This window comes from Spodoptera frugiperda, chromosome 12 (genome assembly GCF_023101765.2).
Source record: "Spodoptera frugiperda isolate SF20-4 chromosome 12, AGI-APGP_CSIRO_Sfru_2.0, whole genome shotgun sequence".
Lineage (NCBI taxonomy): Eukaryota > Metazoa > Arthropoda > Insecta > Lepidoptera > Noctuidae > Spodoptera > Spodoptera frugiperda.
Window position 1 is genome coordinate 2,677,147 of NC_064223.1, and position 26,348 is coordinate 2,703,494.

General features: G+C 35.5%; 3 protein-coding genes across 8 annotated transcripts in view; all 3 read right to left on the reverse strand.

The window, feature by feature from the left end:
- Window positions 1-11,421, reverse strand: part of LOC118263056 (seminal metalloprotease 1-like) — a 418,985-nt gene extending 407,564 nt beyond the window's left edge. For 4 of the 6 annotated variants that reach the window (XM_050697572.1, XM_050697571.1, XM_050697573.1 and 1 more), the window contains exons 1-6: window positions 11,253-11,421; window positions 10,735-10,956; window positions 9,429-9,538; window positions 8,840-9,050; window positions 8,002-8,138; window positions 7,531-7,630 (exon numbers count right to left, since the gene is read on the reverse strand). In XM_050697572.1, coding sequence (XP_050553529.1) covers window positions 7,535-7,630; window positions 8,002-8,138; window positions 8,840-9,050; window positions 9,429-9,538; window positions 10,735-10,956; window positions 11,253-11,370 — 894 coding nt within the window. In that variant the 5' untranslated portion in view covers window positions 11,371-11,421 and the 3' untranslated portion in view covers window positions 7,531-7,534. Of the gene's footprint in view, window positions 1-3,417; window positions 3,428-7,449; window positions 7,631-8,001; window positions 8,139-8,839; window positions 9,051-9,428; window positions 9,539-10,734; window positions 10,957-11,252 lie in introns of those variants that run through there. The other 2 variants (XM_050697576.1, XM_035574818.2) reach the window with 2 other exon arrangements.
- A 2,053-nt stretch (window positions 11,422-13,474) lies between these two features.
- On the reverse strand, window positions 13,475-18,730 carry LOC118262711 (seminal metalloprotease 1-like). The gene is made up of 6 exons (XM_035574271.2): window positions 18,564-18,730; window positions 17,304-17,525; window positions 15,526-15,635; window positions 14,594-14,804; window positions 14,051-14,187; window positions 13,475-13,663 (listed from the first exon to the last, which is right to left on the reverse strand). The coding sequence occupies exons 1-6, from the start codon at window positions 18,679-18,681 to the stop codon at window positions 13,568-13,570; spliced, it is 894 nt and encodes a 297-aa protein (XP_035430164.2). The 5' UTR covers window positions 18,682-18,730; the 3' UTR covers window positions 13,475-13,567.
- A 1,072-nt stretch (window positions 18,731-19,802) lies between these two features.
- Window positions 19,803-25,964, reverse strand: LOC118263019 (high choriolytic enzyme 2). The gene is given in 7 exon segments (XM_035574752.2): window positions 19,803-20,002; window positions 20,004-20,234; window positions 20,745-20,881; window positions 22,094-22,304; window positions 23,633-23,742; window positions 24,010-24,219; window positions 25,803-25,964. Coding segments are annotated over 7 exon segments (1,086 nt in total). The 5' UTR covers window positions 25,921-25,964; the 3' UTR covers window positions 19,803-19,933.
- Between the last annotated feature and the right edge of the window lie 384 nt (window positions 25,965-26,348).

Consider the following 26,348-nt stretch of genomic DNA (forward strand, 5'->3'; position numbering starts at 1 on the left):
CATTGCGATATTGTGCGGATAAACGCCTAATTTTAAGTTTCTTTTCCCTGACTTTGTTATTATGTAATTATCAACATCGAAATGTTGCGAACGAAATATGCTACATTTAGTAGGAATCCAGGAGCCCATAGTACAGGTTTTCCTAGTTTGGGTTCCTGAATCCCACCACTTGTCATTTCAATTGTTTTAAACCTGGTCGTGTAACTTGCTACATAATTTATTATACTATTAATTATTATATAAGCTTAGTTTTTAAGACCAATGTCTGTATAAATATGGTGGAGATAAAAATATACGCAGTTTCTAATCTGTGTGGTGGAACTTGAAAAAAAAAAAAATTATTCTACCAGTTGTGTCAATCCACAATTTTGTTACACCTGGATCTGTTGGAAACCTAAAACATAATATTAAAATAAATCATATGTCACATTCTATAAAAAAATAAAAACATAAAACTCACTCAAAATCTATATTACTAATTAGTCGTAATAAATAATACTTATTATTTAAATTATAAAGTGTGCTATTGATTATAATAGACTGTATCATAGTAACAATCGACATCGATTACAAATTTGCCCAACACTATCGATGTCATAGATTTTGTGGAAATGAGCTTTTGTTTCGGTACTCGGGACTCTCGCAATGGACGTCATACATTGCGCGATTGCTCACGTAGTGCAAGATTGTACTCATCTATCGCAAGCAATGTATTACTATTAGTCTGCTTGCGATTATATCGTTTTTGTCTATAAATTTCATAATACTAATGTTATAATTACAAATATCACACGTATTTTTATGTTTTTGGACTTACCGGTGAAAAGAAATTCCTTCTCGTGCTATGCTACACACCTGGTTTCTTTTCCGACACGTTATAATAGCGCAAGACGGCATAATATAATATTTTTGCGGAGATACGTACGCTGTCAAAACATGACAGCGATTGCTAGCCGGTAAGTATGGACATTTGAGCGTTATGACAGCGCGCAGTACGCCGGCTCGCACCCTCGGCACGCGTGGCCCGCCCACAAGGCCAATCCAGTCTCTTTCTTTTATCCATGACTGGATGCATACCTATAACATAAATCTATTGCTTACCTTTTCGCTGTTACCTAAATACATGCTTTCAGGAGACAGAAAATAAAGTTAAGATATATTGTATAATATATCCCAACCAGAATTAATTTGACTCCAGATTTTCTGTCAACTTACTGAACTATCTTTCTGAACATATAGCTGTCTCCACGTGCCATCATAACTTGGTCTGCCAAGCTCATCATCGTATCACCACGATTGGAGCAGACAGCCTCTTGGCTGGCTCGATATTGGCATCAATTTGAATATGTCTGTTTGTCGTCAGACAATACATTGGACATGACAATCATAATAGACATAATGGCGATGTTTAGTTATAAATGTCCATTTTGAAATGGCTCCACACTATTTTATTTTTTTGTTTTAACGTTGCCCTACATTAGGATTTTCTCCTGAGTCGTGGGTGCGTTTACAGACATACAAGTGCAATTACACGACACCCAGTCCCGAAACAATAATTTGTGAATCACACAAAGAGTTGTTCCGCGCAGGAATTCAACCCGCTACATGTTGCACGACAGCCGATCGCCCAGCCAATCGTGCACTACATTTTTTTGTTTTAACGTTTTTCTTCTGTGTATTGGATGCGTCTTCCAACATACATGGTCCCATACACATTATACCCTGACCCAGAACAATAATTTGTGGTTCACACAAAGAGTTGTTCTGTGCCGGTAACCAAACCACGATGTAATTTTTAGTGTTTTGTAGACTGAGTAGGTAGACAAACGCTATTGTTGAGTAACTAGTATCCAGGATCGAACAAAGTAGGTAGTTATGAGATTTTAATTTTATTAGGACCTAAATATGTAATAATACCTAAATGCGTTTAGAGTTGAAGAGGTGCCGCGTTATAATGCTTTTTAGTCTAGGTGTTACATAAGATTCCTAACATAGAGATACAACAATTATATAATTTTCCTTACAAAATATTAATATTATGATTTATAAGGTACGCCCCTATTTTTTTTTTTATTAGGTCTCAACGCACTCTTGGTCCGTGCCCTTGTTATATATATTTTTTTACAATAAGTAGTCAATATTTATGGTTACACACTACAATTTAGTTGTAGTACGTCTCTATTGTAGATTGTTTGGTTGTATACATATCCATAGAATCTCAGATTGTGTAAAATATCCTCAAATTGTTGCATTGTGTGCTCTATTCCTAAGTGTGGTAGTGTAATGTTAAAATTGACGATAATGAGTTTAATAACATCGCGAAAAGTAATAAACCTATCATTTCACAGAATACTATAAAATAATAAATTTTATTTAATTATAAATTATTTATATTTCTTCATCGTACTACTTTCGTGCGTAATTTCGTAGTCGTGCCGGCGTACCTTCCCGTCTGCCCGGAATAGAACCGGCGACCCGTCGCATCGAATTAGTGTGAAATGTTGAAAAACGCCTGAAGCGTACCGTAACGCGCCGCAGACGTTGCCAGATGCCACAGAGTATATTCTATTTAGTTGCAGAGAAGGGAAGTTGGAGTACCGACTGATTATTTCAATAAAAAAAAAACAAAGCTTTAGGGTGCTTTTCCACCAGAGATTTGCTATGCTACGTTGCTTTAGGGTCACATAGCTTAGCACTTAGTGGAAACGGACTCAGCTTCATATGGAAAGACGTGTGTTATGGATGCGTGCTATGGATGTGTGCTATGGAGGTAAATAATTACAGAAAAATTACCTATAGGAAACAGCTTTTACTCCTATCACAATCTATGTAGATCTATATAGATAATAAAACTTAAGTGGTTTACTTATTGTTGACTTTTCGACTCTTCTTGGTTTAGATATGTAAATGCGACAGTTGTGTAAGATCGTCTACAAAATTCATATGTTTATTCTCATAGAAAACACAAGATCACAATAAAATATTATATTCATAGTTTTCTTGGTCATACGCATAATTCGAAACAGCAGTGTTTTATGAATTTATTACGAAAATAGGTAATAAAATTAATAATTTCATGACGATAGTTTAACATTTCTTTGAACCTGTTGAAATATTTACAATTCGAAGACGTATTTAATTGATTATTTACAAGGAATACACATTTTGAAATCAAAAACGATGTATAAAAACTTGGGATTCCTTTGAAGCAAACGTTCTATATTCAAATGCAAACGCGCCAAGGTGTCATGGCGGCCATAATTGGGGATGACAGTTGTCGGCGGGAGCGTGCGCGACTCCGGCGCAAGACAGCTCGTTTGCGCCTGAGCATAACGAGACCGTACTAATCTTGTCTTGTTCTTCACTCTACAGTAATAATATAACTGATCAACATTAAAGAGAAATGTAATTTAATTTAAGATTTTAATGTCACCAATATTATTGTTGTGTTTCTGCTAGATTTCTTGGCTCGAGTGGTGGACGTAGTTTTGTTGAAGGTTTGTTTCAATGATTCATTTTAACGTTATTTGTGAAAAAAATACAGCAGCTGATAACGTCTAACAAGGAATTCAGAATTTTGTTACACTATATTTGTTTCATCTAATGAAGCAAACAGAATTCAAGACTTTTGACTGCACAGTTGGCGCAGCGGCTGGACAACTGGCTGCTGTGCACCGTGTAGCGGGTTCGATTCCCGAACGGAACAACTCTTTGTGTGATCCACAAATTGTTGTTCCGGGTCTGGGTGGCATGTGTATGTGAAATTGTGTTTGTAAACGCACCCACAACACAGAAGAAAATCAAAATGTACGTCAACGTTTATTAAAAAAAAAGAGCATCATTGGATGACTTTTGTCAATCGGAGCGCAAAAACCTGGTATCGTGAAGGAAATTTTGCTTTTTATAGCTTAGACTATAGGTACTTAAAACAAAACCTGATATATATCTTCATTCTTACATCTTTCACAACCACTCTTTGAGGTTTGCACTTCAACAAAAGCTCGTGGTAGGTACATTTTTAAAACAGAGCACTAATGTTCAATATTCAGTTTCGCGTTCAATTAAATAAAATTTCAAAACTGAAACATACTTTTTCAACAAAACTAATAAATCATATTCAGCGTTAATTTGTGGAAGCGAGAGTTGAAAATGCAATAATAATTAATTTTGCCACGGTGTGGTCTAACGTGACGTGTTCATTCTGAGGGGATAGCGGCTCAATAACCCGTGAACATAGTCATTTGTCACCACATCATCCGGTGTGGTGGCCATGGATGCATGTGTTTCGGGGATTCATACAAATGTTGGGACCTCCCTATACGATATTTCTAAAGACTTGTTGCTTTTGTCATTGCTGTGGTTAAGTTTTGCAGTTACGTTTATCTAGAGCCTCGATTAAAAAAAATAACTTTATTTTAATATAAATAGTAAAAATGTGTTATCATGTGTTTATTAAGGTACAAATAAAAATATCTAAAACAATATTTTATTTAAGTGCATTCCATTTCAACATTAAACAAAGCAAATCCAGATCAGCATCCCTTAAAATCCCTAAAAGTACGGCGAGTGGCATGCGCGCACGCATGACAATTACGTCAAATCAGTGAAGCCATTACTCACGTCGCTTCCACGCAACACTTGGTCCCAACGATTAATTAAAGATATAATTTTAGCATGTACAAGAAAAATACTAACAATTAAACGTTGCACGCTAAGGAACAGCGCCGGCGCACCTAACGTAATTGATGATGGATTGCTATTTAAACTTTGCTAAAAAAAGCTTTGTGTTTTGAGTTCACTTTATTTTGTTTTCATTCCTTAGACGGTGTTCATTTTAAATAGAGTTTATTAAAATAAACTTAGTAACTTTCTATACAACTACTGCGAATTAAAGGACTTGACCAAGAAAAGAGTTTACGCAGTGGGCATGCTATAAAATTTAGATGATGCATAGATACTGGTACCTATTTGTAATACCTACTGTAGAACTTAAACGGGCACAAAAAGCACAATAAACGTTTAAAAAATATTTTGCACAAAAATAATTTATCACCGAAACTTTAATTATTGGTTGCGGCCCATCGCCCTCCACTCTTGTGTTGACGTGTTCGCTAAATTAATGGGATTCTGTGCTAACGAGTCGTACGATTTGCGGCGCAAGCGCATCCGGAAGGATGCCATCACGGAGGTAGGCGCCGTGTGGTAAAAAATAAGCTCTAATTTTATGCGTGTTGCCATGTATATTAAATGTGTTTTGTGTATAAAAAAAAGGATCCGTTTACCGTTAGCCGGTAGTTAAAAGTAAAAAAAAAGTATCCAACCACAGTCAGTCTTTTGTGGATATCGTCACTGTACTTATGTATAAGTTGGCAACATTTTGTGTATATAAGCATCTCTATTGTTGGTGAAATATTTATTTTTTATAAAATCTTCAATAATGTCAAGTTTCAACATGTACATTGTGAACGGTACCACAGAATAACGGTACATATAGACTAAAGATATAATTTAAACATTCAAAACTAACGAAAAGAAGATGTATATAGGTAAAGGTGATGAATCACAGTTCAGGTATAAACCTAGATATAACAAACTGCAAATAAACTCGGTAATAATAATTACTAAACGTCATATCCAACGTCATATTTTTTTTATGACAATCCCACACTTCAAAAAATAATAGATAATCAGATATTTCCTCAGGAAATTTGTAATTTGTGCTAGTTACTGTAATCTTAATTAGAAACATTCGTACGAAAATAGTTGTTTGTTCTTTTGACGGCTTTTAACTTTTTTTTTTACCTCGATGATGTCGTTAAACTTTGACACTTTTTTAGATGCACTTTTATCGCGTTTTTTTACTGCTTAAGTGGCTGTCAGTGTCTTTACAGTAGTTTTTGGCTTACCCACTCGTTTGTAAGACGCCGAATCAACTCCCTTAGGGTTTTAAGTCATTTTCTTAATTGACATGCCCTTACCGTTGACATTTTTTGGCAACTCCTGTTAAGCGTTTTTGTTGTGGCTAGATAAGAATCTGTTAATGTGGTTAAAAATATTTGGGAGTTTTCAAAAATGTATTTCCAGTACATTTTTTATTAACGTTCCCTAACTAAAGAAACTTGGACACAAAGCTTATTACTCAAAATTCGAGTAAGCCCTGATCAGTCTTTAAACATCTGATTCTTGCAGAGTCAAAAATTATTTCCTTTAAGGCTTAAAAATCCCTCTTAGAAGCAAAAAGCTAGGCAATAGGCTCATGAAAAAGAGCACTACATCCTAGTAACATAATACCTTCGGCATGTTCCGTCGAATTTCCGCGAATCCTCATAAATAGCCGACCACCGACCGCCGCGTCTGCGCAGTAGCGGTATCGCGGGGTATCGGTTTCATACTCTTGCGCATCACTGTCGCCGTTACAGCTGTCAGCGGTCGCGTCACCAGACCATGACCTGTCAAGGCTTAGTGATCGGTTTCATTTCTGAATGTCAATATACTATCTTTACTTAGTAGATACTTTTAACTTTACTAACTTTCTACTTAAAATACTGCACTGGGTTATACTTTACCAAAAAATCGGTCTTTCTAATGGAATTGAGTTAGAACTTATTACTTACTCAAAAACAATAAAGATACTGTATTAAAGTTTGCTTATTTTCTTGAAAGTGTACCGCAGTAACTACATTCTAAAGCAATTAACTTAACCATCAAAACACGAACATTATTACAAACTACAGCACTCATTCATTCTTGTAGTTAAAACCTAATAAATCTGATTAAATCAGCGCCCGTTGCGTTTAAATCTCAACAATTTCAAAGAGTCGAAATTTGTCCTGACAAAATTTACTGCGACAGTGTACGCGCGGCGCGGGCGCATGATTCGTCGAGATCAAAGCTTAGACGCACCGTCATGTGTTCCCGACAACATGTAGGTCGCCGTAGCCCCTCGGGAGCACTTACAAAAAGTCAGCTTGTATGTTTTGTAAATAATATCTTATTGGCCTCTTGGTTTCTTTTGCGTGCGCGGACGCCGGCACCGACATTTTTGTGTGCTTTTTATTCAGACGCTCGTAACTTAATAAGCTCAATTGAGTCAACCGCTGCGTCTGCAGAAATGTGGACAAAACTTTGTTGTATTAACTGTTTTTTTCTTTGCCCTTGAGCATATACTTATAGGATTACAAAACAATTGGGTAGTTTCCTCAGTCATAAATAAATTATTTCGACTTTTTAATACAATAAAATATTACAAAATAATCACACTTTTATTCATAGATTTGATGATCTACTTAATTTTCGAAATATGTCTGCTATTTGACGTAAAAATCTGATGACGTCATAACATAACGCACTATTTCATACAAAATTCATAGAAAATATCGTTTTTGACGTTTCGAAAAAAGTATTGAATTTGACTAGTAGGAAACTAGGATATTAAAATAAAATCAGATATGATAGCAGGTGTAAATATAAGCAATTAAACATATATTAAATTTGATATCGATTATAGTATTGATATGAAAGATTTGAATTGTTTTTAATCCCATGCGCCTGGGCAGTTGTAATGTCTGTTGATACGAAGCCAGTCTTTGTCCGTCACGTATACACGTTGTCCCATTTGGCCTTCGTGTTCCTGTAAACGAAAACAGTGAAAAAATAAATTTAAAATTTAATTGAGCTAAGGACAGACTTTTATTAAGAGTTGGACTTAATATTTAGAAAAGTGTAGTATATTTGTATCTATATTACAGTTTTTTTATTCATTTAATGTTTTTGGTACAAAAGTTTCGGTGTAATATTTTGTTTTCGTGTCTACTATATAAAAAAATACAGTCGAATTGAGAACCTCCTCCTTTTTTTGAAGTCGGTTAATAATAAAATGTAGTTTCCTCCTTGCTCCCGCTACTGGTCCGCTCCTATATTTATGTTTTTAAATATTTTTATCATTTTCTGAAGTACCTAGTATTTCAAAATAATCATATAATGATTAACGTATACACTTACCTGCAGTGGCTCAATTGTCGGCTCCCCGTTGACAGAGAAGGCGAAAGGACTGTAGTGCAGACAGCTCACATAGTCGTATTCGATTCCCAAGTTGTCCACTCTTGTTTCATCGTGCTTGTTGAAATTGTTTTCAGTGCCTGAAAATTTAAAACTTTGGTTTGTATTTTTTTCAACTTTTTGTAATTTACAAGGTTGATGCTAAAAAAATTTAATCCCACCACAAACATAAATGTACAAAAGGAAAACCAAGTTCAATACAAAACCTATGCTTGGTTGTCGGCTTCACCGCGAAAAGAATGGAGATCTCAATAAGTGGCAAGTTCTGTACAAAATCCTAATATAATTATATTTATAAGAACAAAATAACATCATGAAGAAGTATAAAACTCTATTTTTATGATATGTAGATAGTATATGTATTGTTATTATGTAGGTTTATTATGTTTCTATATTATTTAAATATATTTTGGTATATGTTTGTGTTAGAAAGTATATTGTATTTTTTTTCTCTCCTTGAGCTTTTCTTAATTTGCTTGGTCCATGCACCTACCACTGGTTCTTCATTGCATCACCTGTAGGTTTGGCTGGTAGAGAATGCCTACGGCATTAAGCCCACCTAGTGTACACACTCATGTGCATGAAGAAATAAATAAATAAATAAATAAATATTTCTATGTTTTATTGGATACCTATAACAATTGCTGTTATTTAAAATGTGAGATCTTAAAGTAGGTAAGATTTGACTTGGCCAGTTTTCATTACCTCAGTCATTCTATAAAGTTATTCAAAATTTTTTTAATCCTGATAAAAACGAGTAATAATATAAGTCCATACATACCTGGTCTGATATTTTCTTCATGAATCTTGACGTAATGGTCGCGGTCGTGTGTGGAATGCATGTGACGGAATCCGAGGATATGCATGAACTCGTGCACTATGGTAGCATGTCTGAAGCATCCGACTCCAATGTCGTTGCGAGCCAAGTTCATTGTGTGCGCTCCTCGGTCTGGCCTGTAACCTATGTGAGCAGAGCAACCCGTTGGTCTTCCCTGGAATTTTACATAAGAATGTGTAACTAACCGCTTTGTATTATAGAACATTATCTAGATACCTATATCGGATATAGGTGCCTACATAATGTTCGGAGTCTGGATATAGTATATGCAGACTCAATAAGCGAGGGTATCTTAGGTAAGTACTTAGGTACCGGAGCTGCGGACTTCCTAGCGGGTTACCGGAGCTCCGGCTCGAAAAGCAGGAGTAGGAACGGGGTGGTTTTTAGTTTAAGAGTCTGACACTCTTAAATTCCTCTCGCCTCGCCCAAAGCGGGAGAAGTCAATAGATGATTTTCCGGACTCAACAAAAAAAGGTATAACCAAAATTTCTATTGTTGTTATTAAGAATTGTAGTATTTTTCCTATACTTACAGTAAGATTCACAAACACATTATCAAATTCGGTCCTATATCTGAATTTGACACATGTGTGAGCCTCGATGTCTCTTGCGCCTTCCCAAATAGCTTCCTTTTGTGCATCGTCTGCAAATGTAGATATTTAAATTATTTTTCAACGTGGGAATTTTCCTGCTTTGGCCTGCAATTGACTCGACTAGAGTCTAAAGTGATATCACAGCCTCACAGTAAAATCAGCATAAAACAAAACTATCTTTTGCCGTGTGTGAGTGAACTCATTGGAGGTCCCTTCCCTCTCAATGATAGGCAAAGTATTTGTAATTCTGAGACTATTCATGGGTGATGCTGATTGCTTAATGTCTTATGGTGATCCGTCTGCTTGTTTTTGACTACACTAACTTTATCAATAGCTAGAGCCACCTATCGTTTTTCTTTTTTTTTTCAACTTAAACAAAAACATGTTTTCTTTTGTAATAATGAGTAGATATGATGGTTCTGTCATTGATATGACTCCAGATAAAAATCTCGATCCGGTTAGATTCGATATGTTAATCGATTTAAGTTCATTATAACAATCAGTGCACTAGGTGTTTTTGAGAACGTATAAGATAATTATGTGTGATAACAAATTAATGATAAATTAGTAGCAATCTGTTAATTGTGTCAATTGCTGTATCTTTATTCTAATCTATAACTAACATTATCATGAAATTAATAAATCACAACTTGCATAAAACATGGAAATTCCATTATTTTTTCATTATCTATGAATCGTATTAATATTATCTTACTTATTATTATAAATGCGAATGTTTCTGAGTTTGTTTGTTTGTTTATGTGTTTGTTTGTACGTATATGTTTGTTACTCAATCACGTCAAAATGAAGGCATGTGATGGGTATGAAATTTGGAACAGGAGTAGGTTATAGTCTGCAATAACACATAGGATACTTTATGTCACTCTGATTCGCGGACGAAGCCGCTGGCAGAAGCAAGTCTAAAATACTTTTTTAAGACATGCAGGCAGGGTCATGCTGTAGGGATTCTAGGTAACAGAGCTGATTTTCATGGAAATGCAACGTGTCCCTGAATTTATATCCGAAAAGAGTTTTCACAGCAGCTATATATAAAATTAATTCTAATATGTTTAATGTGTTTAATGTGTAGTTTCAGTACTTATTATAATAATTAAAAAAATAAGTTTTTAGTGAAAAATATCGTTATACTGGGTAATTTTTCATTGAACTTTAGAATAGTTTAGATAGTAAAAAAGCATTTAAATAAATTATTCTTCAAATATAAAACGCCTCAAAATCCACTTACCGAATTCTCCTTCTCCAAATTGGAAGATAACGGTGTCGTCGGGCCATCTGGAAATAGTGGGCGAGGTGTACGCGTTGCGACCATGAGCATAATCTTCCACCATCCTCTCATAATCTTCTTTGTCCAGAACTATGTCACCCTGGTACAAGCCACTCAGCTCCTCAACATTCGCGAGAGGGAATGCAGCCCTCTTCGCTTCGAATTCTGCTTCGTTTTCATTGCCTGGGTAAAAAAGTAAATTAAGATTAAGCGCCTGTTTCACCACCTTCATATAAGTAAGTACCCAATTAACTTATGTTACAAATACTTCATTAAAATTACGTATTTAATTCAAATTTATCTGGGACATAGCGACTATCCAGACATTGAGAAACCAGACCCTAATTGTCATAAACATTAAAAATGAAATACTCAATCACCCATCAGTAATCATGTCAATTAAAACAAAAGGTACTTTTTTAATAAATTCGTCTAAAGCTGAATGTAAAACCAAAAAATATATCTCAAATTCCACATACCTCTACGGACGTCTTCTAGAAACTGTTTGAAAGCTTCAATTTCTTCCCTGCTCCTTGTTACAGCAGGACTGGCTACCGCCAAGCTGAACACAGCAGACAATATAATTAGTCGCAACATGTTGTATCCTGGGATCCTGCCACAATACACCGACTTATCTCTCACCTTAGTTTTATATTAAATCAAATTATCTTTATCTATCTAGATAATCAATAGGTATAATCGATCGATTCTATGAATGTCCAACTGAAATAATTGGAGGATTACATTTGCTACTTTGCTACACACGAATCAGTAGTTTCGAAAATCGTTCAAAATTCCGGCTAACTTCGTACCGTCTCAAAAAAAATTTTCTCTCACATTTTAAACCTTCCCTGGACTTCTACAAATAATTCAAGACCAAATTTTGCCAAATCGGTCCAGCCGTTCTCGATTTATTTTTTTATTTATAGATGTGATGGGATCCAGGATGTCAAAATAAATAATATTATTGGTGGTATAAATATTATCATTGTTCTATGGTGTTTCTCAGGGTTCATTCTTAGGACCTACCTTGTATTTTTTATATTGATAATTCATGCAAAATGTATTTAAGCAATATTTTAAGTTTTATTAAAAATATGATCATTGTTATGCTAGCATTATACCCAAAGATCTCCGTTTATGACGTACTTTAAAAACAAATTATTTATTGATAAAAGTGTTTGTATCATTGATATTTAATTACTGTCCTTGGCACCGCAATAAGGTTTTCGAATTACTTAATTAGCATGACAAACTATATTTAAAATCTTTGGGTTTTTTATTTGAATGCGTTGTTTGTGATGTGTCGGCCAGTTTTTAGTGGAGTATTTTTATTAGAAAATTATACAAAAACAAACTTTTTATACGAAAGCCGAATGAAAAGGAAAAGTTTAGAGTCATACATTAAAAAAAAATTAAATTGCAATGCCATTTTCTCAGTTACCTATCGAAACATGACGTGCCTGACTTTGGGATAAAAAAAAAAAAAAATACCTAAAAGGTATTAATTGAGCACTTACAAGTTACAGACACAGACAAAAATAAAACATGTATGGTATCGTATTTATGTTCGCAGTTATTTTAATATTACAAATAGAGACTCCAATTTTATTTATTAGTCCAGAGTCTAGTCTAGATAAATATTTCTTAATAATAGCATAACATGATCAACGACAAGACCACCAACACGACCTACGTCAACACATTAAATTTATGTCCTCGCCCAGTAAAAATGTATAAAAAGTAGTTGCTAACGATCTTTATATTACCCTATAAAATGTTATAAATCGTGACATCACACGATATACGACTAATTAATGTATCGTCGAAAGTATTTATTTTTTAAGAAAAGTATACTGGGTGTAAGGAAAACGCTCTCGAAGCCAAAAGACTTTTGCTTTATTATACGCCACCAAATGGTTAATGTATTAGTGATTTAGTATTTTTAGCGTACAGAATTTAAGGTAAACGACATCGCACGCGCGCGCAATTACCGTGCCCGCACGATCCAGCGGCGCGGTAGATTTGCAAAGCAAAAACAAGTACTGCAAGTCTGTAATCTGCTCTTACGACTTTTTTAGGCGTTCAAATAATTCAAGAATTCATTTTAAGGATAACTGCATATACTGTTTTTTACTGTGGCCCTTATAGTTTCGAGACCGGCGTTTCGTTTGGGCGATCAATGCTGCTACTCAGTTACTGCACTTTCACAGTCGAAGCATTATGGAGACCAGAAGAAGAATAGTGGTTATAAAAGAAGAAAGAAGTCTTTTGAGAATACTAAGTATGGAGGATATGCGTGGAAGTTAGTGAATATGCCAACTGTTAGGCAAAGCTGTTGTGTAAAGTGGGTGACGCATATAATAGTGGATTGTGATATTTACTTTTAAGCGCGTCTAGTGATCAAATTAAAGGTTATATTGTGTAGAACACACGTATTTTCGATTTTGTTATATTTTAATCTTAATAATACCTACTTAGATAACACGGTCTTATGTTTAGGTCCCTACGTCACGGTACCCTATAAAATGTTATAAATCGTGACATCACACGATATAGGTACGACTAATTAATGTATCGTCGAAAGTATTTATTTTTTAAGAAAAGTATATAAATACATGTCTAATGTTTTAAATTAATCTACTAGACGGACATTAAAATGAAATTGGATTAGGATTCAAATTGAAAAAAAAAACAGAAATGGTAAGTACTTATAAAATTATGTATTTAAATAATATTAATTACTAAAATATAATATTCGTATTCATCTTAAATCTAATTAATACTAATCAGTTTAATTCCATGCGCCTGGGCAGTCGTAGTATCTGTTGATGCGAAGCCAGTCTTTGTCCGTAACGTATTCACGTTGTCCCATCTCGCCTGTGAATCTCTGTAAAAATAAACACGGAATAAATTACGTACCTGTTCAAATGCGGATTGATTATTTAATAAATTTATTTTTTCTATAATAGCCCATTGTATCTTCATACTTCTTAATAATATATAACTTGAGGGAATTGGATGCGTTTTACAGTAGGTTTTTGGGATTTTTTTATATAAAAACATTGTCCCGCTCTAGGATTTTCTTAGAGTGGGACAATGTTTTAATAACCCACAAATTCACATACACAAGAAACCCAGACCTGAAGCTACAATTTGTGTATCAAACAAAGAGATGCTCCGTGCGGGAATCCAATCCACTACACGTTGTACGGCAACCATTTGCCTGTCAACCGTGCAGTTATTAAGATGAAATGATGGTTGTAATGTTACGTACCTGCAGTGCCTCAATAGTCGGTCGTCCGTTAGCTGTGAATGCGTAAGGGCCATAGTGCAGACAGCTAACATAGTCGTAGCCCACTCCCAAATTGTCCACTCTTGACTCTTTGTATATGTCAAAATTGTGTTCACTGCCTGCAAATTAAATTAAAGAAACATTAAAATAGACTCTAACTGCCGCACTCAGAGTAATTTAATAATTACTTAAACTATTCCTTAATAACGATTTTGTATGGAAAAAGAACTGGGTTAAGTGACCATTAAATGACTCTGAGTACGGCGGTAAGCTAATTTAAGGAATAGTTCTGTAAATAAATAACTTAGTCTCAATTCCTGTTCGTTACTCTCGCTAAAACTCGAGAACACCTGGACTGATTTGGCAAATTTTGGTGTAGGTAAATTATATGTGGAAGTCTAAGGAAGGTTTAAAAAGTGAGAAGTGCTCCTATTTCTATTACGTACAAGACGAAGAAAGAAAAACTAAAAAATAATGCTCCACAAGGGAAATTTAAAAATGTAAAACTATTTTTTTAACACAGACCTGGCACGACATTATTTTCAAGAATCTTGACGAAATTATCCCGGTTGTGCGTAGACTGCATGTGCACGAAGCCGAGGATATGCATGAACTCGTGCACTATGGTGGCATGTCTGAAGCACCCTGAACCAACGGCGTTTCGAGCCAAGTTCATTGTGTGGGCCCCACGAGACTCCCTGTAACCCACGTTAGCGTAGCAACCGTCTGCCAATCCCTGAAAATTAAAGTGAATTTTATTATTTAAGCAATCACTTTCTAGTTTAAGATGATGATAATGACATGGTAATAAAACATTTAAGTTTAATTATGTCGAGTTAGGACTTGATTGCTTAAAAAATATCTGTTTCAATTAAAAATATTATTTTTAATGTTTATTATAACAAATCCCAAAGTATAATTTTGTTATAACTTTTATGAGACACACTAAATTATTTATTACCGTATGTTATTGGCTTACTCAAGTAACTGTTTGACGAGGAACTCGACTAGATTCAAGCACTAGAGGCTCAAATTCATGAGAAACTTTCCACGATACACGAAACAAGTCGAGTTCCTCGTCAAACAGTTAAGTAAGCAAACTGATAACATAATAAATTAAACCCAAAGTATTTGTTTTGATTACATTTACAACATGAATGGGCCTACTGGGCTAATATAAGTGTCTCCCTAATCTTCCCAAAACCTAATTACCCTTCAATTCCACAGAAGAAGATTAGAGGTAGAGGTTAATGTATGAATAGATACTTAAGGCACATAATTATTATGTGATTTTTATTGGTAGGATTGTCCTAAATCCATCAGCATAATGATTAACTCATATAATTCAATACATTAAGCTGGCATATCTCACTTAGGATTAAACTAGCTTGCCCGGATTGTGTTGCTTTGTTTTAATATCTATTTTATCTGTTTTAAATATGTTTTTAAATACTTACAGTAAGTTTCACATAAACAGGGTCAGATGCTGTCCTATATCTGAATTTGACGCATGTGTGTGCCTCGATGTCTCTTGCAGCATTCCAAATAGCTGTCTTCTGTGCATCATCTGTAATCAAATAAAATAAAGTATTTAATAAATAAATAAAGTAAATAATAATAAAATACATATTTAGAGACACGACAGAGCCCCTTGCCAACTCAAGAAAAAACGGAGCTGTCGTATCTATCACTCTTTTTATTTTTGAAACCCTATCACTTTATTGCTTAAAACTAGTAACCTGAAAATCTAAATTTATTTTAATTAATCGGTATTTAATCAAGTCGAGGAAAATAATTTCTAGAAATAAATAGTAAGCCATCTTGATAACTAAATTCAATTTGAATCGATATACATCTCCGATTAATTGTTTATTTATAAATAAACACTGCAGTTATTGAGAACACATTTCGTTCAAACATCTCGATTATAATCGGTTATCGATACCGATTGTTATCGATATTTAAGTTCATGTTTATTTGCAATATTGTAAAGATAATGTGACAATGATCTTGATCGTATATGATAATGCATTTACATTGAACAAGTGAATCAGTCTAGTGACACATTTATTGTGTTACAGATACCTAATCTAGTCTTTCATCTGTATTTATGGCTGCATTTTATTATGGTAGGTACTTTTTTATTGAGGGGGAAATCATCCAATGACTTCTTTCACCTTGGGCGAGGCTCTTGCCTCGCTCAGGGAGTGTCAGACTCTTACTGACTAAGAACCACCCCGTTCCTACTTCTGCCCTTCGAACCGGAACCCCGGTTAGACCGGATGAGGCTTCAGTCCTACTGGGCGCCATCTCTGGTGGTCTGATGGCTCTATGAGGCGCGCGCCGAACACGACACGCCGTACGTATTAAGATGTGAAACGGAAATGGCGGCGACGTACTTTTTTTCTAATTTCAACATATTTTTCTTTAGTAAGATTGTTGAATACTAATATTTACCAATGTATTGAGATTTGCAACAAAATTATCGTTAGTTATTTCGTCACCCTTATCTATCTATTAGTAGGTTGGTGACATTTTATTAGGTTTACAGTCTTAGTAATAAAATAATACAATTCTAAGTGAGTAATAAAATGATTTGAATTAGTGGAATAAATCCATTTCCGTGATTAGTCGGCATTTCAAAGTATTAGGTACAAAATGTGAAGTAATCATGACGAAATATCATACGTCATTTGATGACTTTTAATCGTGTACAAATACTGAAATGCTTTCTCCAATTAAAAACCAACTAATATTATAAATGTAAAAGTTTGTTTGTTTGGGATTTTGATAAAATTTGGTATACAAACAGATTATGACTGTTCCTGTGGGTTAAAAATAACCTATCTGGATGATAGGGGAACACGGGCGAAGCCGCATGCAGAAACTAGTATTTTATAAATGCAATAGTTTCGCTGGCAGAAAGTAGTACTGTACTTTATAAATGCGAAAGTTTGATGTTTGTTTATTACTCTTTCACGTTGTTAAAACAGCTAAAGGGTTCGGGATGGAATTTGGAACAGGGTAGATTATGGTCTGGAATAACACATAGGCTTTACTTTTTATCCCATGAGAACGGGGCCGCAGCTGGTGGTAGAAGTCAGTAAACTATAGAGAAATAATAGTCGATAATGTGTCCTCTAAGCCGTGATTGACAAAAGCAACCGAATTTTTTAAGATCCCATCCCAAAGTTGTTACTAAAAGGGGAAAATTTAAAATACTTGATCCACTTACTGAATTCTCCATCTCCAAATTCGAAGATAACAGTGTTGTATGGCCAGGTGGTGATGGTGGTCGTGGAGTAGGCATTGCGGCCTACCGCATACTCCTGCAGCATCACCTCATAATCCTCGTCATCCAGGACTATGTCGCCCTGGTACTTGCCGCTCAGCTCCTCAACATTCGCGAAGGGGAATGAAATCCTCTTTGCTTGGAATTGTACTGTATTTTCATTGCCTGGGAAAAGTTAGTACAAATTATATTAAAATAGCAGATTTCATAGCACGGAGCCTGGAACTGTGCCTAGTATATAGTAATAGGCTGACCACCTATTACATGGGACTTACAACATAAATTGTGAAAAGTGTGTGTACATTGTACAGTGGCATTACCTACGTGTCATAATGTGCACCTCTGCCTACACCTTCAGGGATAAAAGGCGTGACGATACAAGCTAATTTCATTTATAATTATACAAAACCATCGAAATATATGTAAGCCCTTTGCTCCCGAACTGCTGGATCACATGGGATAATTATTTTTTGTCGGCTATTAGGTATGTGTTCCTTAGAGCAAAATTTCAGGAAATGAGCGCATTACTTGGTTTCTCTTAAAATCTATGAACGACAAAGGCTATGTAGATATTAATCACTATTTAGTGAAAGAATAAAGATAGGACAAAAGGGAATTTATAAAATTAGAATTTTCTTATTCATCATATCTCTCAATCTGAGATTGAGATACTCAGATTGATTTTGTTTACAGACAATGTCTAGGCCATTGTTGCATCTAAATGCATTGTGAGTTTTATCTTAAGGACATTTACAATGCCATTTGCAAAAACAAACAAAAAGTTGAGAAAAAATAATCAAAAAGAGAGTCATTGGCCGGATGCTGCAATGCTTTGTGATTGGATATAGAATTTAAATAATAAACCTATTTTACGAAACTGGTCATCCCAAATTATGGGTCTACGTTTATTATTCAATTATGAACCAAAACAGTTTGATAAAATTAAAACGCAACGTCAAGCCTTTTATCCCCGAAGGTGTAGGCAGAGGTATACATTACGGCACTTAATGCCACTATACAATGTCAAGGCCTATATAATAGGAGGTAAGCCTATTGCCATCTACTGGACACAATTCCATCCTACTAAGAAATTTTTCGATATTACCAATATTGAGATAAAATTAAAATCTAGAAAATTAAAAAAATCTTGTATTTCTTCGAATATTTTTTTTAAACATTTAAAACACTAAAAATTCCACATACCTTTACGGATTCCATCTAAAAACTGTTTGAAGGCTTCAATGTCTTGCCTGCTCCTCGTTACAGCAGGGCTGGCTACCGCCAAGCTGAATACAGCAGACAATATAATTACTCTCAACATGTTGTATCCTGGGATCCTGTCACAATACACGGACTTGCCCACGATCCCAGCTTTATATTGAAACAAATTATCTGCATCTATATAGATAACCGATCGATTTTATCAATTTACAACCCAAACTATTGTTTATTATTATTGTTTTTTTTTTAGGTATTCAGGTTTACTAGCAGATTTTGGTTATTGATAATGAAAATGGCGTGGTTGATACGCTAATTACTAGGCCATTCGCTTTGTAGTAATGCAATTTATTTGGGTGTTTGACTAAGTAGTTGTAGATGTGTTTCTCAGTGGTTACTGCTGATTTAAGTCATAAAGTGACGGCGGCACGAAAAAAAAATAAGGGCGTAAAGTGCTTACTTTGGGCGCTCTCTAGATTTAAACCACCACTGAAGGGGTAGGCAGAGGTGCACATTTTGGCACATAATGCCACTGTGCAATGTATACCGACTTTCCACCGTTTAAGTTATAACTTACAAGTAGGGAGTGAGCCTGTTGCCACATACTGGGCAAAAATATAGACGCCTTGCTACTACTGAGAAGCGAAAAAAGCCCAGCAATACTTTACCCTACTTAGGAATCGAACTCGAAACCCCTTGTCCTGCAAGTCGCACTTGACCACTCGGTCAACAACGCTGTATGGAAGAATTTCAGGGAACTTCAATAAACAAATACAAAGTTATGGCTAAATTGTTTTTGTCTTGTTTTTGTTTTTGTAGGTCGTCATCATATTTGTCAGTAAATCATTCTATTTATGTGAGTGACTGCATTTTGTTTGTGTTACTTTCATAGATATAATCAAAAACAATTTTAATCAGCAATTAATCATGTCTATTTTGTACTTTCACTTTGTATTTTATGGTACGCTTCGTCTGAAATCATGAAACTGGATATCAGTCGGCTCGAGGTCGGTTGATAGAAGTTCAGTGCAATAGTTTCTTTTGGTTAGTAGGTTTTTAAAATGCCAAATCACATTCAAGTCACTATGTTCGGAACGTGGATCCACGCGGGACACAATGTGTTTTCTATTGTTGTCTTATATACGGCATACGAGAAGTTAAGCTACTTTTATGATATATTTAACTCGTATGGTCTGATTATATTTAAAAAAAAAACAAAACATATAAAAATCAATCATCATTTTTTATTTCAAAAACAACATCGTAAAAGTAAATTTTGATGAAAACAGTACAAAATATAAATAGCCAAATAAATAAAATGGTCATACAGTGATTATATTTTTTTACAGATCAGTCTAGGGTATAGGTCGGTAGGTGTATTTTGAAGGGTCATTGACGAAAGAGACTTTAGAACATAGCAGCTTATTGCTCGGGTGCGTCTTCGATAACCTCCTCTTCTGGGGCGATTTCCTTAATAATTTCATCCACGGGCATATATTCAATTAGTTCATAATTAGGCTCAAATCTGTAGTCACTCTTGGTAACGTCAGGGTTGACAATGTCATTCCAGGCTCCGGGGCAGTTGTAATGCCTGTTGGCCCTCTGCCAGTCCCATGCGCTGACGAACTGAGTCTGTCCCATTAAACCGTTGTCATTCTGCAACAATATTGGAATATTTTGAATGCAATTTCTGTTATAAATTATATCAGCAATTAAGTTATAAATTATTTTATAGGTACTACTTAAATAGTACCAGCTTTTGATAGCCAGCGTTTTTGTGAGATAAAAAGTGGTCTATGTTTTTTATTCCAGATCATAATCTACCCCTGTTCCAATTTCATTTCGATCCCTTCAGCCGGTTTGACGTGAAGGAGTAAGAAACAAACAAACATACAAACTTTCACATTTGTAATATTAGTAAGATACTGATACTATTATTCAAAGTTTATTTTTAGAGAAATTAAAAATAAGTAGAATTTAAGCAGTTCTAGGTTTCAACTCTCCGCTCCTTTAAAGACCATGACACATTTGATTAGAGGCTTACATTAAAAGTAATCACATCACATCATCAGCTTACAAGTGGCCACTGCTGACCAAAGGCCTCTTCTCACACGGAGAAGAGTAAATGTAATGCTAACTAATAAAAAAATAATGTTATATACTTACGAAGATAGGCAACATGGTAGCTTGGCCGTTGATGCTGAAGCCGAATCTGCCGTAGTGCATGTTGCTGGCGTATTCGTAAGGCAGACCCATGTTGTGCACTATGTTGGTTCCGTACTTCTCGAAGTTGTGTTCCATGCCTAACAAACAAAATTTTCAAATTTTAGATCAGTTAGTACCTACTATGTTATTAAAAAGGCCAATCGTCATACGCAGTAAGAAGAAAAACAACAAACAAGGGGACGAATGCTCTACAAGATGCACGGATCCGCGACATGTCAAGCAAAATGTCTGCTGACATAAATGGCGATAATGCGGGACTCAAGTCCGTAGCGATGTCGCGCTACTTCACCCAACGTCTCTGGCGATACGTGTCGCAGGACCTTGGGCCCCTAGTGTATCCTTGGCTTAATAAGGTCTACTATAGGTAATCAAGAAAGGAAATGACATGCGAATCTAGTGGACTATCCTAAAACAATAGGTATAGATTAACTACTTATATTATTCAATAACTCAGCAATAAGAAGTATTATAATTTATGATCTGCAATATACGAATAACATAATTCTTTAAACCTTTGTTGTCTGCGGCTTTCATTCACCTTTTGATGTTTTACTATTTGGTACATATTTATCGAAGAGAAAAATCAAGTGAGTTTTATCTTTATCTTTATAAACCTTTGGTACCTATATTTATTGTAGCTTATTTGCTAATTCGTCACTTGTCATAAACATTGTAGAAATAAAATTGATTCATAAAAATGTAGTTAGGTACTAATAGATCCATTTCCTCAATATTTCTTTTGATAAACTAAATATAGAATTAGAACAGAATTGAATTTAATCAAAGAGCTCAAAGTACTAAACTTATTAGACATCTTGAGCAAAAAATCTATTAAAATGATTATATTCTTTTGTTTTCCTTTTAATGGATTATGAATAGGTACAATATTTTATTCAATAGTGTATTCAGTTACGATTATACCCTGGCAATCGCACTGTTTAAAGCTTATACCGCAAGTTCGCAACCATACTTCCTAAATACCGTAGTTGCTGTAATTGTAGGGCCACACTAACGTTAACGTCAATGCCCATTATCACGGCAATGGCATTTCCCGTTAGTGTGGCCCTAGCATAAGACTATTTTTAATGACTTTTTTTTTTAATGTTCAATGGGCCAACGTTTGGCCACTATCTCGCCTGATGGTAAGTGATGATGCGGCCTAGGGTGGAGCACGTCTGCCTATAAGCAACCTATTCACTCGGGCTTTGAAGACACCCAGGTTATACCCATCAGGAAACACAGACTCCGGCAAGGAGTTCCACTCCCTAGCAGTGTTTATTGGTGTTTACCTGGCCAGATGTTCTGCCACATGATGCGGACGTAGGTGTCTCTGTTGTGGGTGGACTGCATGTGCATGAAGCCGACGACGTGGAGCCACTCGTGGATGATGGTGGTGTGGGTGAAGCAGCCGCGGCCAGGGGTGTCACGGGCCAAGTTGAAGGTGTGGACGCCCATGCTGGCCCAGTATCCTACGTTAGCGTAGCAACCGTCGGCACGGCCCTGGATAAAGAAGGAGAAAGTTTAAGAACTGACTGAAATTGCCTCGTTGGTCGCAAGAGGTCTCGAGTTCAATTCCCGGATCAAGCAACGAATTGCTTGGATTTTTCGGGTTTTTTGATAAATTTCTTAGCAGTAAGCACGGAGTCTGGAATTGTGCCGAGTATATGGCAATAGGTTTACCCTCTATTACATGAGACTTATAACACAAATGGTGAAAAGTGGGTGTACATTGTATAGCAGCATTACGTGCCGCCTACTCATCACCAAAAAATGTTTAAGAAAGCGATGTAGAAAGTTTTATTATTTGGTTCCGATTTCCTATTATTAATAGATATGAAAAAGACAAAGAACGTTAGAATAACAGGATTTACCTCATTAAAATCAAGAAGAGCATTCTAGACCAATAACACAGATTAAAAAACAAAACTATCGCTACGTAGGCGCTCTGATTCGAGGAACTATTCCATAGATACGACTGGTATTTATAACATATGTTTATAGCATTAGATTAATGTATATGGTACAGTTAATGACATCGGGCAATGTAATAAAATTGGTTTGGCTAAATAAATTACGCACACACGTACGTATCTAATCATAATCTGCGAAGTTTATAATGTCTATAAAATTAGAAACTGATTAATTCAATTTAGGATATACGGTTAAAATGTGCAGGTAATGTTGAATTCTAAGATCTAGACTGGGTCATCTGAATGATAATTTATTTGTGTCACCGTCGGCTATTAGACAGTAATAAAATAAACATTGCTTTATTTATTGATCAAAACAATGAGTCTAATGATACCGATACCTGCTCGTACCAAATAATTTTATTATTTTGTTGGTTAAAACTTTATCAGTGCTACGTATCTGTTGTAAATATAAATTGGATGGGTATGATAAAAGATATAATCGTGTTCTATAAATACGATAAAATGCAAGTACTTTGTATAAAATAAAATGAATAAAATGGGCACCATGCAATGTGATTATCACTTGAATCATTCTACCACTATTCTGAGGATTTACTCTTGAATCCAATTTTATTATTGTGAAATTTTGTAGGTACTCTTGACTAGCAACACTAGCGCCAATTGCATAGATATTGAATGAACTAAATGATATTGAGTTTGGCTTTATATTCCATACAGCAAATGTTATTTTAACAGCTACGATTGGAGTTGTATAGTTTACACAACCAATATTATTGAAATTGCTTTGATATTGGGATTGGTTTCAAGAGTAAGCGACCTGATGCACATAAGAACATTGGGACTAATCGTAATGATCCACCAAAAGTTTGATTAAGGAAACTATTGAGAACTTACGGTGATCCTGACGAAGTTGAAGTCTCTGGCTTCACGGCGACGGAACCTGACGCAGGTCCTCGCGGAGATCTCCCTCATGGCGGCATAGATGGCGTTGACTTGGGCGGTGGCTGGAATGGTAATAAGTAGATAGTAGGTAAAGTATAAATCAGTAGAAATGAATGGATAATTTTAACGTTTGTACTTAATATTTATGAAATTGAAGATGATGGACTTATAAAAAAGATAGTTGTTGATGACAAAAGAAATTGTTTCAGGTACATATTATGTAAAAATTTTGGGCATATTAAAAAACCTTGACTATTTGCAGGCATTCTTTCTAAATCTACTTTAAGAGAAAGGTATTGATATTATGTCTATACAAACAGAATACTTACTGAACTCATTGTTGAACTCGTAAACAATGGTGTTGGAAGGCCATTTGGTGTTGGGCCAGATGTACGCGTTCCTGCCCTGAGCGTACTCCTGCAGCATGAGCTCGGCCTGCTCATCATTCAGCAAGATGTCGCCCTCGAACTTGCCACTGTTCTCCCACACTGAAGCCTGGGGGTTCAGGAGCATGCGGGATTCTAGACGGATGCCATCGTCTGTGGAGAAAGCAAGATGGAAATTAATCATTACAGGGTCCTCAAAATCGTCATGAGAGAGTTGAGCTTCATCATCATCAGCCGAGAGACGTTAACTGCTGAACAAAGGCCTTCCTCTTCTTGAAAAAGAAATTGAGCTTGCATTCTACATATGTATATTCTAAGCTTCAAAAGTGACTAGGACGAAAGTATGAGGGTTAATCACCACGGTTGCTCGATGCGGGTTGGCGATTTCAGATTTACAATTAGAAATTATAAAGCCCAGGTTTTCTTACTATGTTTTCCTTCACCGTTTATCAGTGGTGTTTAAATAATCTTAGAAAGTATATATAACTTGGAAAAAGTCACATTGGTACTTGTCGTTGGTAAGTTTCGAAACTCATGCATTAGAAGCCTCCTTTTTAAACCTCCGGGCCACCACGACATCTCATTTCGATCCTATATGAATACGTAAAGAAACCTTGGCTTAAATTTTAAGTAGCTTGTCAGTTTCGACTTTAGAGTATCTACTATCTAAATTAATAGTAATAATTATCATCAACCCTGGAACACAATGCATTGTCTAGCAATCACAGTTCTTTAATCCCATTATCAAGTGTTTATGACATTTTAATTGAAATGATTAATACATAATTTATCATTTATTTGAACAAATCTGACGGGGATTAGCGCTGTTATCTAAGAAGTAATTTGGTATCAAAGTTATTATTATGTTTGCAACACATGTGAGGATGCATATTGGACGTATAAGTGTCCTTATTTGGGAGGGGAAAATTATCCAACAACCACTTTATGGTACGTGACGGCACAGAACTTTCGTTCGTTTTGTGAGGCGAGAGGGAGTATCAGACTCTTACTGACTAAAAACCACCCCGATCCTACTCCTGCTTTAAGTCGGAGGCCCAGTATACCACCAGGTCGTCTGCGGCATCGGATGACAATTAACTATTATTAAAAATGGTTATAATAAGTCCTATAATAAGTCTCCATAGAACACGAATTTGAAATTAAGCAACGTCGGTTGAAGACAAAATCACAAAAATGCTAAACTAACCGTATAGGACACATAATCTCAAGACGCGAAAATGACTCCACAGAACGTTTCCTCGTCTGAGTAGAGTGGAGGAAAGAAGACTAGCGAGAGCCAATGTGATGATGGGCTGATCAAGTGAAGATCACTTTGGGTCTTTGGTTATGCCTTTGCATGAGTACACAAAAATATTGGCTAGTTAGGTAGATGGAGGAATATAGTGAAGCGTGTACAAGAAAGGATTCAGACAATTATTGAGCTCGTATAAGACCACTCCGTCAAAAGGGATATAGGTTCTAGTAAGACAAAGTTTTTTTTTTATTATTTTTGCCGGCTTTTTGGGGATTAAGAATTTAAGGGTTGGGGATTGGAAAGATTGAGATGGGGTGTTATTGGGTTTCCGATAACCACACTCACACAACGAAACACAACGCAACCGTTGTTTTACGTCGGTTTTCTGTGAGGCCGTGGTATCACTCCGGTCGAGCCGGCCTATTCGTGCCGAAACATAGCTCTTCTACACTTATAAATATAGATAGAAAAGTCAACATACCTGTCCTGCTCTTCTCCAGGAAGGCCCTGAACGACTCAATGTCGCTCCTGGACCTGGTCACAGGAGGGACGGCCACCGCACACCCTACCAGGACGAAGAACACTAAACCAGACAACATCTTTGTAGGATTAATTAAAAAAACGAATCATCCACCTTATATACGAAACTTATTATCTCAATAATGACTTAATTACATAAAGATACTGTTACAAAATCTAATTAGACTATTAAAACTTAGATAATACAATCATTTATTTTGGATTTTCATTAATAATGTGTTGATATTATTATATACTGATAAGTGTTTGTTTTGTAAGTTTGTACACAAATAGTATTGGTATCTTGCGGTTTAATTGATTAAATGCTTGAGTAGCGAGTGGAACCGTGGGAAGAAGTTGTTTCACTATGTCAAGGACGTATCTGAAACTGCTGATGAAGAGCTTTTAAAGGTAAGATTTCTTTTAAAGTTTCAGTCAACTCTGACCGCGTCGGCAGTGTGTTAAGTATTCTTTAACTTTACCGACACATTTACTGCCGAATTCAATA

Coding starts and splice junctions, on each gene's coding strand:
- LOC118262711 (XM_035574271.2), bottom strand. CDS start 18,681: ATGTTGAGAGTAATTATATTGTCTGCTGTATTCAGCTTGGCGGTAGCC. Junction 17,526..18,563: donor TTTAGATGGAATCCGTAAAG/GTATGTGGAATT, acceptor AACTTTTCCCAG/GCAATGAAAATACAGTACAA. Junction 15,636..17,303: donor ATTTGGAGATGGAGAATTCA/GTAAGTGGATCA, acceptor ATTTGATTACAG/ATGATGCACAGAAGACAGCT.